Source organism: Carettochelys insculpta, chromosome 31, assembly GCF_033958435.1.
Source record: "Carettochelys insculpta isolate YL-2023 chromosome 31, ASM3395843v1, whole genome shotgun sequence".
In the NCBI taxonomy this organism is placed as follows: domain Eukaryota; kingdom Metazoa; phylum Chordata; order Testudines; family Carettochelyidae; genus Carettochelys; species Carettochelys insculpta.
Window position 1 is genome coordinate 3,182,152 of NC_134167.1, and position 13,896 is coordinate 3,196,047.

Below are 13,896 nucleotides of genomic sequence, written 5' to 3' on the forward strand. Positions count from 1 at the left end.
TGGTATCTACTTCTAATTAATCCTGAAATGCAGAAATCAGATTTTTTTTTTTTTTAAAAAAAAAGCCCATAAGTCTTTCTTCACCACACACCTTCCTACCCTGGGGTTCAAGATATAGGGCCATAAATGGTTACTTTTAAGTCCCTTAAAGCCCTTATAGTGTCAGAGTGCTGTCCAGGGGCCCTAGTGTAAATAAAAACCAAGGCTCTAGTGTCTTAAACATCATCATTTGCTTGTAAAAACAAAGCTTTATTTAAAAAAAAAAAAGTTGTTCCTCCCCGGTCATGAATTTGTCAAGTTTAAAACCAGCCACAACAAAGAAGTCAGCTATCAACAGCTTTCCTCTTCTAGCAGTCAAAAAAAGTTTATGATGTGTAAAACAAAGTCAGCAAATGTTTATGGGGAATGTGTCAGGGGCTTTGGGAATGGAGAGAGAACAGGCTGTTGTGAGCATAGGTCCAAGCCTGAGCTGTGTTTATGCATGGATGTGTATCAATTTTTGTGTTGGAGAGTTTACCATCTGTTTGTATAATGCTGAGGGGTAGGGTGTAATGATGTATGCCTTGTTGCAAGTGACTGTGCATGAATTGTGTGTATTGAATATTTCGGGGAACACGTATACTGTGTGCAAGCAGTGTGTGTGTGTGTGTGTGTGTATATATATATATATATATATATATATATATATATATATATATAAAAATACATTTGTGGCTATATGGAGTTGTATTTTTGTGCATATCAGATGGCAATACTGACTGTATGCAACCTACTTGGCAAATACTCATTCTGCGTAATACCTGAAAATGCCTCTGCTTTAATTAGCTGATCCACTTCTTCATAAATATTATAATATAACATCAGTATTTTTCCCTGCAGTAGCTACTGAATAGCTGGTTGTTACTTTTTAAGAAGCAGGTAATCTTGGGAAAGATTTAGAGTTGTCATGCAATTTCCTTGAGCAAAATTAATCACAGGAAGTTTTTTTTCCCCTCTTGCTTCTGTGAAGATTAACTTTTTTATTATTGTTTGGCAGGTACTTTTAATTGGCTGGAAAATATTCTTCCTGTGAAGTTTCAGTGCTCTAGTGCTTGAATGAGCACAGCATCCCATTGGCTATTCATACCACCTCCTGATTGGCTCCAGATCCTGGAGGGGGATAGATAAGGCTGGCTATAAAATCCCTGAGCTTTGCTCTTGGTCCCCCAGTGAGCAGGAGCTAGGGGCACAAGGGGAGGAAGGCTGCAGTAGTACTAAGTCTCTGACAGACTCCTTTCTTCTGAGCGTATCCAGATCCGCATCTTTACTGAAGCCGAAGAAAGAGGAGACACTCACCAAAGGGGGGGGGGAAAAAAACTTAGCGGAAACTTGTCAGAGAATGCTCCAAAAGTCAGTTATTCTCCTGCTGCTGGTAATCAGTGCTTCTGCATCCTATGAAGCTGAACAGAATGACTCTGTAAGCCCCAGGAAAACCAGGGTTGCAGCACAGAACTCAGGTAACACTCCTCCAGGAGGGCTTTAGCTCCAAGAGCCCTGATGTGCTTAAACTGTTGCAAATGTCTCTGCTGTTAATCTTTGCTGTAGACTATCCCTTCATGTCTGTTAGCACTAAATTATGTAATCAGGCATCCTAGGAAACTGTAATATTGATGCACCTAAAGGATATAGTCTCACTTCAGGAGATGTTTTATCCTCCAGCATATAATCAGTAATACTTAGATATAGGCACAGCAAGCTATATTTTCTCTTATTAAATGAATATGCACATTTTCATATTGGCTAAATGTCTTTTCCCCCATCATAAATACACTTTAATGTTAAATTCCTTGCTTAATAGCAAATTAAAGCTTCGCAGATTGTATTCACCTAGCTATTGTTCTTTCTCCTAAATATCTCTAAGTGCATCCAAATGGGGGGGGGGGGGGCGGGGGGAGAGCAGGATTTTTTTTCTGATACTACATCGAAGAATGTAGTGAGCTAAAAATGAGTCCAAGGTAAATGTACAGTTTTAATTGCTTATAGAAATTGGTAATATGAAAATGGGGAAAGCACACAACTATCTTTTACAATAGATGAGACGACTAACTTGCAAGTCATCACTGAATGACTCTACTTTGTGAGCTGGAGGTGTCTGCAGCAGCTGAGCACATATATTCTCTAGATTAACCATGGAAAATTAAAAATGGCTTAAAATATAAAGTAAAGATAGTAGGAATGTGCTCTAATTGGGAGCACATTAAGAGCAGTTTTATTTTAGATCTGCAGGGCTTTGCACCACTATATGAGGGTGTTTGCTCAATTTCCTTTTGTATTTGGTTGCTATAGAAACATAAGATCTCTCTCTTTCCCTCTCTCTCTCTAGTCCACTGTGCCTAAAACAATAAAACCCTAATGCACACTAAACCTCCTAAAAGCAAGGTCTTAATCTGAACCTATGAAAACTTGAAGGAGCCTGCAATGAATTAGGATTAGGATGATCTCAAATATCCCTCTTCAGGTGTATAAGCGATACTGGAGCACAAGGACTGCATTTCTTTGCCCCCAGAAGATAGAATCTAAAGAGGGGTCCATGGCAATGGCTAAGCTAATTTTTGGTGCCGATTCTCCATTACTACTAAGCATGTATCCTTCTGTCTCAGATATCTGGTATCTTGATTTGAGCCTCTAGGGTCAGTAAAAAGATCTGGGGAAAAAGCAGTGTGAATATGCCCTGCACAGGGAGGTAATTGGGCAGACATTCATCTTACCAGAAAAGGTGAATACCTGTTAACCTTAGGGCAGTAATCTGGTAATACAGTTGGTTCATTGTTTCAATACACCCATCCCATTTTTTAACACCAAGAAATGTTATGTTAGGCTATTGATGCATTTGGTACTTGTGTCCACATTATTTTAATTACACATGTTGACCTTCATTATTTTAAATCTCTGGATCAAATGTTCATTCTCTCTTCATGAAAACATATATCAGAGCTCCACTCTTCATAGGAAGCGCTGGGTTCCATATTACTATGTAGCAAGAAATCAAGCACTATCTATGCTGCAGCTGAACTAACCTATACTCAAGCTTCTCTTAAAACTTTCTCCTTCCTACCATGATAGAGTACTCCCAACATTAGTGAAAGTTTTTATCCCTTCAAAATAACCACATGAATGAAAATAAAGGTATGACACTGGGCTTTAGTTAATGTATTTGCTAGTGTCGCTATCCATTATTGTTTCAATTTCTCTTTCAGCCATTACCTAAGCTCTAGATATTGTCAATTTACCATGACTACCTTTCAGAATAAGTAGCAGTATCCCAAAATTTTATCTTCTCCACTAATACTTCTTGACCTGTGCTGAACCTTTTTCCCCTTTGACATTACATGGGCTCTGCGTTACTTTTTCAGTTAACCCACTTTTAAATAAAAAAAGGTGTTAAGTAATGTCTCAGGTCAATAGTGAGTGACTTAGACATGCATGTTTCATTCCAAGTTCTGCTGGTGGTTTACTGCGTGACTTCAACTGGCCTGATACATACTTTTTTTTAAATTTTACTTCCACCGCCCCCCCCCCCCCAAAAATCCCTTTGACCGAGGACTATCACTGTCTACAAATCAACTTCTGCAAGTGGATTAATGGTTGCTTAAATGCTTTGTGCCCTCCGATGAAGGCAGCTTTGGAAACGGGAAGCATTGTGTGTGTAGTAAAGTATCGTATGCTTGTCTTCCAGCTGAAGTGGTTCGCTGTTTAAATAGTGCCCTCCAGGTGGGTTGTGGTGCATTTGCATGCCTGGAGAATTCTACGTGTGATACAGATGGAATGTATGACATCTGCAAGTCCTTCCTCTACAGCGCTGCTAAATTTGACACTCAGGTACAGTAGACGGGTTACACCCTGCATCAGCCAAGTGCTTGCTTAATCCCCATGCTTGGAGTTGAGTTCTTAATTTCTTAGGCCCTCATCCTGCAATGGTTTCAGGACAGATCACTCTTCATTCCTAATAGGACCGCTTTTAGAGCTCTTGAGGGAATCAGGTCTTTGCTTTTTTGGCCACACATCCATTCTTCAGGGACATTTTCTGCAGTGCATTTTCCACCTACTGTATGCTGTGTGTGAGAGAGACAGAGAGAGAGGACTTGGCAGAGGATGTCTTGATGGGTGGGGAAGCTAAATTTCCTCTTCAGGAGGAAATATAAACGTTCTTCTGACAAAGTAACTCTTCTGACAGTGTAACCTGGCACAGACATGTGATTTGAATTGGAAGTCTTCAGCACTGGGAATGCAAAACCAGATCAGCCTGACTCGCTGGAGCGGCAGGGTTTTTTATTATGTCCTCCTCTTCACACAGAACAGCTAGAGAAAGGGCATAAATACAGGATCGCAGTCTTGGCTCTGCTAGGGATCTTACCCTGACGTATAAAGTCGGGATAACAACCACCTCTTCTGAGCAGGGAGGGAGACATTTGGTTTTAAGGCACTTTGAGGATTACAGCTTGATGTGGGGGTTTCACTGGCAGACCTCAAAGCCTGCATACAGGTTGGAGCACTCAGCACCTTACAGGATTTCCCCCTGTGTATACAGTGACGCCATCTCACACCTGTGATGCTAGATTTTAGGTCTTTCTGATGCTTGCTTAGACGGGGAAGCTCTTCAGTGCAGGGAATAAGTAGTGTGTTGCCCAGTACAGTTGGGGCCCTACTCCAGATATATTTACATTTACAGTAGTCACTGAGGGCTACTTGTTTTTTATATTTACAATATAAACAATGATTAAGTAGAAATACAAGCTGGTGAAACAAAATTCCTTGACTGTAAATGAGTGTGCTGAGGAAGCTTTTGACACACTACATTTAAATCACAGGAAGGTTAACTAGTAGCAATTAGCAAAAGCAGGATGTGTTAGCATATGCCTTATGAACGACTTAAGCAGTTGAACATTAAAATGATGCCACTTCTAAATCTGCAGGGAAAAGCCTTTGTGAAAGAGAGCTTAAAATGCATTGCCAATGGAGTTACATCCAAGGTTTTCCTTGCCATTCGGAGGTGCTCCACTTTCCAAAGAATGATCTCGGAGGTGCAGGAGGAATGTTATAGCAAACTGGACATGTGCAGCATTGCAAAGCGTAATCCTGAAGCAATCACTGAAGTTGTACAGTTTCCGAATCACTTTTCAAACAGGTAATGTGGCTGTTTCCTTTTGAGTAACATACTAGAACACAACATGAAGCACATTTAAAGGGATGTTATCAACCTGAGTGTTTTTTTAATTTTTACATATTCCAGTTCCAGATACCACCTGCTTAAATAGGCCTTCCTGGTCTTTTACAATAATTTAAAAGGAAGAATTAATCAGATTTTTTCTGATCCCCCTGCTCATATTAATGAAACTCTGTCCAAAGAGCTCTGAGAGGCACAAAACCAATCAAGAGTCCTCTGCAGGTTTCCCTCTTGATTATTTTTCCATCCGTGGACAGAATAAATATTGACATGTGCATCACCAGTAGAAGCACCTGCTGCAACGTGTGGATGCTCTGCTAATCATCTCGGCTGGATCCTGGGCAGCCACCCAAGTGCACAGCTTACAGGGAACACTGGTCCTGTGGCATCTTAAAGACTAACCAATTTATTTGAGCATTAAGCTTTCATGGGCAAAAAGTAGGGCTTCAACACACAGAAGTTTATGTCCATTTAAATACATTGTTTTTGCCGTTATAAACTAACATGACTACCTCTCTGATGCCTGAGAGGCACACAGTAAACTCAAAGTTGCGAATTCTTATGTTAACTTTTATATTTAACAGACAAGTAAATGTGTCCCTTTAAATGCTTATGCTGTACATCTCAGTGAATATTACAGCTTAATTTCCTCCCAAGGCACATTTCTACCTCTCTTCACTGAGAGAGACAGTGAACAGTCTCATTCTGCATCTGTAGTGGGAAGTGTTGGGAATGCTTTAAAAGGGGCATCAACTAAAATGGCTCTTCCATGACTTTGTCGTCATGACCCTTTGATTATGAGATTCAGTGCATTCTCTCCTTGCGGCCTCATCTGGGGTTACAGCAACTCCCCAATTCCAGACTCTGGCTAAAATAAAACACCTCTTTCTGTCAAAAGCGCCTAGTGCAGGGATTCCAGGGTGGACACCAGATATGTGCCCTGCCTTGTCCTGCCCCTGCTTTGCCCATTCACCTCTTCCGGCAGAAGCAGTGCAGTACTGACAGTGTGTGCAAGAGTGGGGAGAGCAGTGCTGGTGTGATACGGGCAACCCCCTGTGCACCCCGCTATGCATTGCCTATGGTCGCCGTTGCCTCCAGGAATAGGCAGCTAGAGCTACTGTGAGTGCGTCTGGCCAAGCTGCAATCACACTTCTGACTGCAGTATAGACTTACTCTTCAGTTTTTGCAACGTTGTTTTGGCATGGGAGGGGAGGGCTTTACCAGAACAACTGTAAATAGTGTAAGAGGTACTAGTACAACCCCTGTTGGGGATACAGGTACTCACAGTATAAGATGTCTTATTCCCCTTGCAATATATGAGTAAGCTATAGTTCTATGAACATTTGTATAACCACATCCATCCTGTAGTATGGGTGTTATACCACTTAACTACACTGCCACAGGCATACATAGACAAGCCCCTAATTTTTATAATCTCTTGAGTATAAATATTTAACCTGCACCAAAGTAAAGCTCAGGGGACTTACAAGTGTTCCCTGTAAGAGGTGCACTTGTGTGGCCACTCAGCTGATTAGCAAAGAGCCCAAAGCTAGGTTTTGTTTCTACTGGTGGTGCACATTTGCATTTGCCTCAGTGCATGTAAAAAGTTATCCTGCACATGGGCAGAAAAGGTAAGTGGGAACATTAGACATGAGTTTTTACATCTTCTCCTGATGTGGCCACTTGAGTGTGTGTGTAAACTCACAAGCCTTCTGAGATAAGTGACCCCAACAAGGTGCAAAGCAGTGGAGAATCAAGCCCTGTAACAGATTTGCTGTTTTTTAAGATGCATGTTTTGAGATGAGATCTGGTAGAGGAAACTACACCACACAGCCTTGGACTACCAGCAATGCAAAAGGATATTGTAATACGCTGAGTAACAAAAGAAGCAGGATTTCCCAGCTACTAGTTTACACTAAGCTCTCCTAAAGCATCCTGCTTTCCCAGCTCACATCCCAACAGACACAAAATAATAATGTGCTCCTTGGCATGGAATTCCTACAGGAAGTAGTTAAAGGGTCATGGTGTTTCCTGTGATTTTTATCTCAAGTCAGTAGTAGTCAAGGAAGAAGTCCTTTCTGCCTGGGGACACTCTGTAGCTAGTGAAACTAACATCCATTTATTTAATAATCTAATGTCCTTTAAAAACATCAGCTAGAAATACAACCCAGTACCCTCAGAGTGTTAGAGAAGTAACTAAGGGTTAAGAAAGATCTTAGAGAACAAGGTCCATGGTAAGGAAGAGAATCTGAAAGGTCAGTTGATGACAAACACAAGATTAGAATCTCTTCTGTGAGGGATAGTAAGAGAGCAAAACTTGACACCAGGGGAAAAAGATGTTTCAATGCACCATGAAAGTTACTGACTGAATTTTGTTGATTTTATTCTGTGCTACTGAAGTTGTTTTATGAGGCAGTTCCCAGTTACTTTAAGATTATGTGGATAAACTGTTTATGAATAAAAGGCTCAACAGATGTTCATAAATGGCTAATGAGTCGTCATCGTTGCATACAAGAAAATTTAGAGACTTTTTGCACTCAAACATTTCCCAATATACCTGTAGCCAGCTGTAACTAGACCTGTGCATCAAATGGATTTTTTGGTTCTCTGAAAAGTCACCCCTTTCCCAAATAAATTATTTTGGTTCAGCTGGAAAATGGATCATCACAGAACAATTATTTCTTTTATTTTTTAATTGGTGAAATATTTTGAACAAAATTCAATCAAAATAATTGAAGGTGGGGAGTTGGGTTGTTTTCAATAAAACTGAAGGAAACTTTCAAATCAAATAATTTTGGTGATGACAACTTGAATTCACAAAATGTTTTGAGCTGGTCAAATCTAGTTTTCTCCAGAAGGGGGAAAAAAATCAGCTTACTTTGCTTATGACCTCTAACTGAGAAGATCTCATGATGGATTTCTGGGTGAACTTTCTATTAAGTTTACATTTGCAAAGGGTTAATGTACCTTACTCCTAACTACCAGGCCTTTCACTTTATTCTATCACTGTAGCAGAAACTTTGGTGTGCCCTGACGCCTGAGATAACATCTGTGAGAAGAGCAATGTGGGTTTTTCCACCTCTTCTCCACCCTAGGGCCTTCTTTCCTACTACTGACTTCTGATACTTGTACGCTTACCTCCAATTTGTTCTCCAGGAGATCAATGTGATTGCTTCCCTCCTTCCTTGTTCAGGTAGCTCTGTTTGTGTAAGTACATACCGAGAGCTTTGTTGATTCTTCCTGAGCCCCATGGAGTAGAATTCTTTTCAGCATGGTTCTTTCTCTGCTTGACTCTGTGAGAGAGAGCCAGGAAACTGCACTGATATGTTTTGTCCCTCTCTAACAGGTGAGCAAAAAAAGCATACTCAGGACCATGTACTAAAATAAAATTCCACAGTAGAGGGTAGGAACTGCAGATATGGGCATGTGGAAGGGAAAAGGGCCTGATTAAATTAGCCAGCTTGCTGAAGATGAGAACATTCATAGTGGTGTGAGTTCTTTGAACTTACATCCAGCAATAATCTTTGCTTTTGTCGGGCTATTAGCCCTACATTATTGTCTTTCCATATTCACCACATTACATTTTACAAAACTTTATTAAATAATAATACAAAAAGAGATACCTTCTGGCCTTTGAATTCACATGAAACTGAGATGATCACGGGCACAAGTACAGCAACACAACTCATTGCAACAAAGAACAGCTAATTATGGAAGGGCTTTGAACCCCACGTAGACTGTAACAATCACACCCGCCCACACTGCAGATGGGAGTGGTGCAGCTCCAGCTGTTCCCTGAGAGTAGCACACAGACCGCACTGCTGCCCCCATGTGCTAGAAGGCATGATACCAATCCCCCATCCTTGCTATGCCCTGCAGTGCTCCCAGCAATTTCCCCCCCCCGGCAGCCAGATGATACCCACAAGCGTGGTGAGCTTTGAATTCTGACTGGACACTGGTGGTCTATATGGTCCCTGGGGGAGACAGCAATTAACATGAGTTGATGTGCATACAAAATGTTCTGTTGTGAGACTGTTACAGAGCAGGATTTGGGCCCAGGCCACCATGTAGTAACAGCTTGCAATTTCAGCACCATCCCCTGTGCATAAGAGAAACCAACCCTGACTGGTGGCTGGCTTTACAAGCCTTGACAACTCCTTTTCTCTCTCTCAGCCTCACAACTTTCTGGAGTTGTGTCTCTCAGACTAATTTTTGTTCTAGGTTAGGATCAACTCTCTCTCCTGAGCTGTGTCCTCTCCAGTGGGAGAACAAGTCTATAATGGGCAATCACTCTTATTCCTTCCCCCAGGTATTACAACAAGCTGGTGAGAAGCTTATTGGAATGTGATGAAGAAACTGTCAGCACCATCAAAGACAGCTTGATGGAGAAGATAGGACCCAACATGGCTAGCCTGTTCCATCTGCTGCAAACAGATCACTGCTCTCAGACACATCCCAGAGCAGATTTCAACAGGAGACGTATCATTGAGCCACAAAAGCTAAAAATATATTTCCGGAACCTCCGAGGTGAGGGGTCTCTTCCAGTCCATGTGAAACGGACCTCTTCAGAAAGTGCATAATTCCTAAGGGGGAGAGAATGGGTGTGGAGGGAATCTGAGCACTGCCAAAGTAAAGCCTCCTTTTCTAGAAAGAGTTACGACACCCATCCAAGTGTACTGTAGGCTGCTTTTAACAACCATTAGAAACTGGGTTTTAGGTTGTCATTCATGTTTTCTATTCCTCTCAAACCAATTTGCATGGGACTAGGCTTCTAAGTTCAACATCCCCGCTTTCTGCCTTCAAAATTTCCCCATCTCTCTCCTCTTCCCCACCCCAAAAAAAGGCAAATCTGAAAGAAATCTAGGCTTTTGCCCTCAGTCATTCAGCAGAAACCAAATTATAAATGAACTGTAGTTCAACCCCCCCCTTGTAGTTTGAAACCACCTCAAATACTTTAACCTTATTAATAGTCTGAGGCTGGTAGTGATGATAGCTTTTAATGGATGTTTCCTAAAGATATCAATGGAATTTGTGTTATGAATCTGTGCTGGCCATGGACGAATATGAATGTCATGTTTGGATTCTTGGTCTCACTGTCATACAGTCTTAATCATCTGTCATAAAACTACCATCACCAGTTAATCTACCACAATCAGGTCTAGCTCCCACTAAACATGGAGGACTTGCTTAGGATTGCGGTTCAAAAACTGCGAGCAAATCAGACTATTAGCAATTTGCACTGTCTAAGGGACAGCACAAGGTGCAAGACCATGCAGTAAAAGCAGATTTTAAGTCTGTGCATTGGTTTAAAAACCTGGCATCTTTATGTACTGTATCTAACTGTTAAAAGCTTTAAAAGAATCTTTAACAAAAATGTCTTAAAACTAGGGTGTTAAAGGTATTACTGTAACTGTGGTAGAGGTGTAAAATCTGTCACGTACTGTACATAAATTCCAGCAGAGTCTGCTTAAATGAAGCAGAATGTAATAAGTGCATTGCATATAAATTTAGTTTTTTACCTTAGGTTTAATCCCTCCCTACAAAACAGTGTTTCCTTGTTGCTCAAAAGTACACATTCCTCACAGAGACCTTTCTACAATGAGAGAAAGGAAATGATTTCACCAGGTATTAGTTCTTTTGCCTGATGCAGCTCTAGTGAGTAGCAGCTAAGAGGTGCCATGGGCCCCAAGGACAAGGTGGGAGGGGAGCCTGGTTCGGTGTCTGGAAGGGATGGGGCCAAGGGCAGACAGCCTTCAGCGCCACCTGTACCACCATGCTGGCACTTTACTCTCCCCACTCCTTGTCTGCCACAGTGTATCAAAGGGGCCCAGAGTCAATTGCCCTGTTTGCCCCTCTCCTCAGTGGCCCTGGTAGCAGCTATTCATGATCAGAGATAGGATGGATTGTGACTGCCTGAGCTACCATGGTACTTAACTAAAAGCTGAGGCAGGAGTCCTGCCAAACAGCTAGTCTGGGAGCTGTCAAATGAGTGACAGAAGAATTCTATTAAAAATCATGGCTGCAGCCTTGGGAAGGCTTACTGTGGAGGCCTGACATGGACAACAAAGCTATGTTTTGTGTGCCTTAAGGTAGCTGGGCAATCCAAAAAAGAAACACACATCACTGTGCCTGTTTCAAACTACTTGAAACACACGGCCTGCATTTCCTACTCCTCTGTCTGTGAAAGGAGAGCTGAACTGAGGCTTACAAGATGATTTTTTTGCAGTCGTAGCGGAAGGCTTCCACCCAATAAGACAAGCGTTTCTGAACAGTAGTCTGGCTTGGGTTCTGTAAGCCAAAAAAAGCAACCTTGTGGCATGTGAGCAGCAGGGCTGGGTCCACACATACGTTCCAAAAATCTACCCAGTTTGAAACAACTACAGTTGGGTGGCTGACTTGTAGTCAGCTAGTTAAGATTCAAATCAAGTTCGGTAAAAGACGAAGAGAGGGACATCTCTTTTTTGCAAAATATAAAGCAATACAACTCTTTGCCACAAAGCCTTTAAACAATGACTTGCTGCTAAGATATTAAAACCAGATGCAGTGTCAGCATTTTTCCTGGTATTGCTGTCTTCATTAACTGTAGCCCAAAAGTGCTGTTGTAAATTTGTAAGCAGCAAAAAAATGTTGCTGACAGCAACTTTTTTAATACTCTGAATGATGCAGTCCTATTGGAGCTACACTATAGGTCATTCTTAACACTGTCAGGTATACTGGGTTCCAGTTTAAGAAAGATGCACTGCTGCAAGGTGCTGCATGCTTTATGGTGAGATTTACGGGTGCTCAGGCAGCCAGGGCTTGATTTTTATCAGATACTAGTATTCAGCACTTTGAGAGAGGTACTTTTTGAGATGTGCCATTAGGAAAGGGACATTAGAGCAGGAAGTCTACTGGAGTTTGTGTATCAAGTGCACTACACTTACATAGGGGCTTGTCTACATGGGGGACTTGTTCCAATTAAAGCTATGTGTACAGCTGCACTGGTGCTGCAGTCCCTTTACAGAACACTGTGCAAAGCAGCTGTTGCAACCAGTGGAGCTCAAGCAGTTAGAACTTCCCCTGGGAACTTTTTTTTGGCAGGGGTTGGAAAATAGAGCTTTTGACGACTTTTTTTTCAGCTATTTGTACAAACACTGCTTAAGTGTCTGTGATTTTAAGGCTAAGTGCTCAATAGTGTGAATGTTGAGTGGAGATGGTTGTCAAAAAAAGTTTTTCAGTGAGATTTCCCCCATAATACAAAATACTTCTGATTAAATTGTTATCTGTTTTCCCTCCAGGGGAGTCCAGGTGGTGGTCTTTCTTGAGGGGTCCTATTAATGTGGTTTCAGTAGGGATCAATCTCATTTGTGCAAATAGTGGCTTTACATAGCTATACTGATGGTTGATCTCCCCAAGCAACTATTCAGTATAGACAAAGACACCCTCACCACCACCACCCCCCCAAAAAAAAAAACAAATGAACTGCTTAGTTTATGCCAAATATCTCACTTCCCCAACCACTTGAGCTAAAGTAGTACTACCCAGGGCAATACAGTCACACAATCTGTATAGAGGGAAAATGATTTTCAATGTAGAATCTGCTTATCTCATACCCATTTAAACTCTAATGCCTTTTTTTTGGTCCTGTGCTCACTACAAAGTGATTTTCTTGGGGGCTGAGGGTCTTATCTAGAAGTATTTGCATGATTCTTATTGTGATTTGTTTGCACTTTAGACAAGTTTGTGCCATTATAAATTTGCATTATGTATTTATAATTTAATGATACTTAGAGGATTTTGGTTTTTTGGCCGATTACTGGAATAAACAGTGAGCATATCTGGTATATGTCATTATTTATTGTTAAATTACATTTTTAAAGCTCCATGTGTTCATATAAAGGTTATTTGAAACATATCATGGTAATGAGAGATGCAAGTTATTTTCTTTGCTTATTTTTATATTTAAAGATGCATAACTTAATATGAGGCCTATGGTGGATTCCATCTGAGACAAAATAAAATGTTTAAATTTAGTCTTTTTCTAGTGTCTGATTTTCACCAAACCTCAATGCTGACCATGGTGGGAAAGAAGAGGCTTTCTAAGATACTGCTGACTTGAGCAATACCTAGGCTGGCTCTCACACTCTTTAACTGTAAACCAAAGCTCGCAAAAAAAGCCATTCAGGTTAACTTTTCTTGCCGTATTTCCATAGGTGAGCAGCATTATAGGCACACTGGCTCTGGTCCCTCTGGAGTTTCCAATCTAATGTCTGCTGCAGCAAAGTGGAGGGCTGGGCCCCACGCAATGCAACAAAACAGCTTTGTATTTCAGACCCTGTCTACCCTATGCAGTGCCATCAATCTACTTCAGCTAAGCAAACAGCCTAGCTGAAGTCGACATAGTCACCATGGCATCTTGCATGCAGTAAGGTCAGCAGGGACTGCTCTCCCATCAATGTTGGCTACACTTCTCACTTTGGAGCACCTGTGTTGTTGGGAGCATGCTCAGAGATTGCAGTGATTGATCCACCATGTAGTGCGGACAAGACCTCAGTCACAGTCTTCCTATCATCGTGGTGATACCTTAGCACTGCCAGTGTTACCACAGCACCAACGTGCCCCTGTACTGCAGACAGATCTACCACAGCCCCAGAAGGGCTTTTTCCATCATCATTACTCTGCCCCTTTTTGAGAGGCAGCAGCTAAATCAGTGA

General features: G+C 41.5%; 1 protein-coding gene across 1 annotated transcript; it reads left to right on the plus strand.

Moving 5' to 3' along the window:
* The first annotated feature begins 1,366 nt into the window (after window positions 1-1,366).
* Window positions 1,367-13,215, plus strand: STC1 (stanniocalcin 1). Its single transcript, XM_074981750.1, has 4 exons — window positions 1,367-1,496; window positions 3,716-3,858; window positions 4,953-5,164; window positions 9,513-13,215. The coding sequence occupies exons 1-4, from the start codon at window positions 1,379-1,381 to the stop codon at window positions 9,781-9,783; spliced, it is 744 nt and encodes a 247-aa protein (XP_074837851.1). The 5' UTR covers window positions 1,367-1,378; the 3' UTR covers window positions 9,784-13,215.
* The last annotated feature ends 681 nt before the right edge of the window (window positions 13,216-13,896 follow it).

Excerpts from the sequence above, each read along its gene's own strand:
- STC1 (XM_074981750.1), top strand. The coding sequence starts at position 1,379 with ATGCTCCAAAAGTCAGTTATTCTCCTGCTGCTGGTAATCAGTGCTTCT. Across the intron at positions 3,859-4,952 it reads CTGCTAAATTTGACACTCAG|GGAAAAGCCTTTGTGAAAGA; the intron begins GTACAGTAGACG and ends CTAAATCTGCAG. Across the intron at positions 5,165-9,512 it reads CCGAATCACTTTTCAAACAG|GTATTACAACAAGCTGGTGA; the intron begins GTAATGTGGCTG and ends TCCTTCCCCCAG.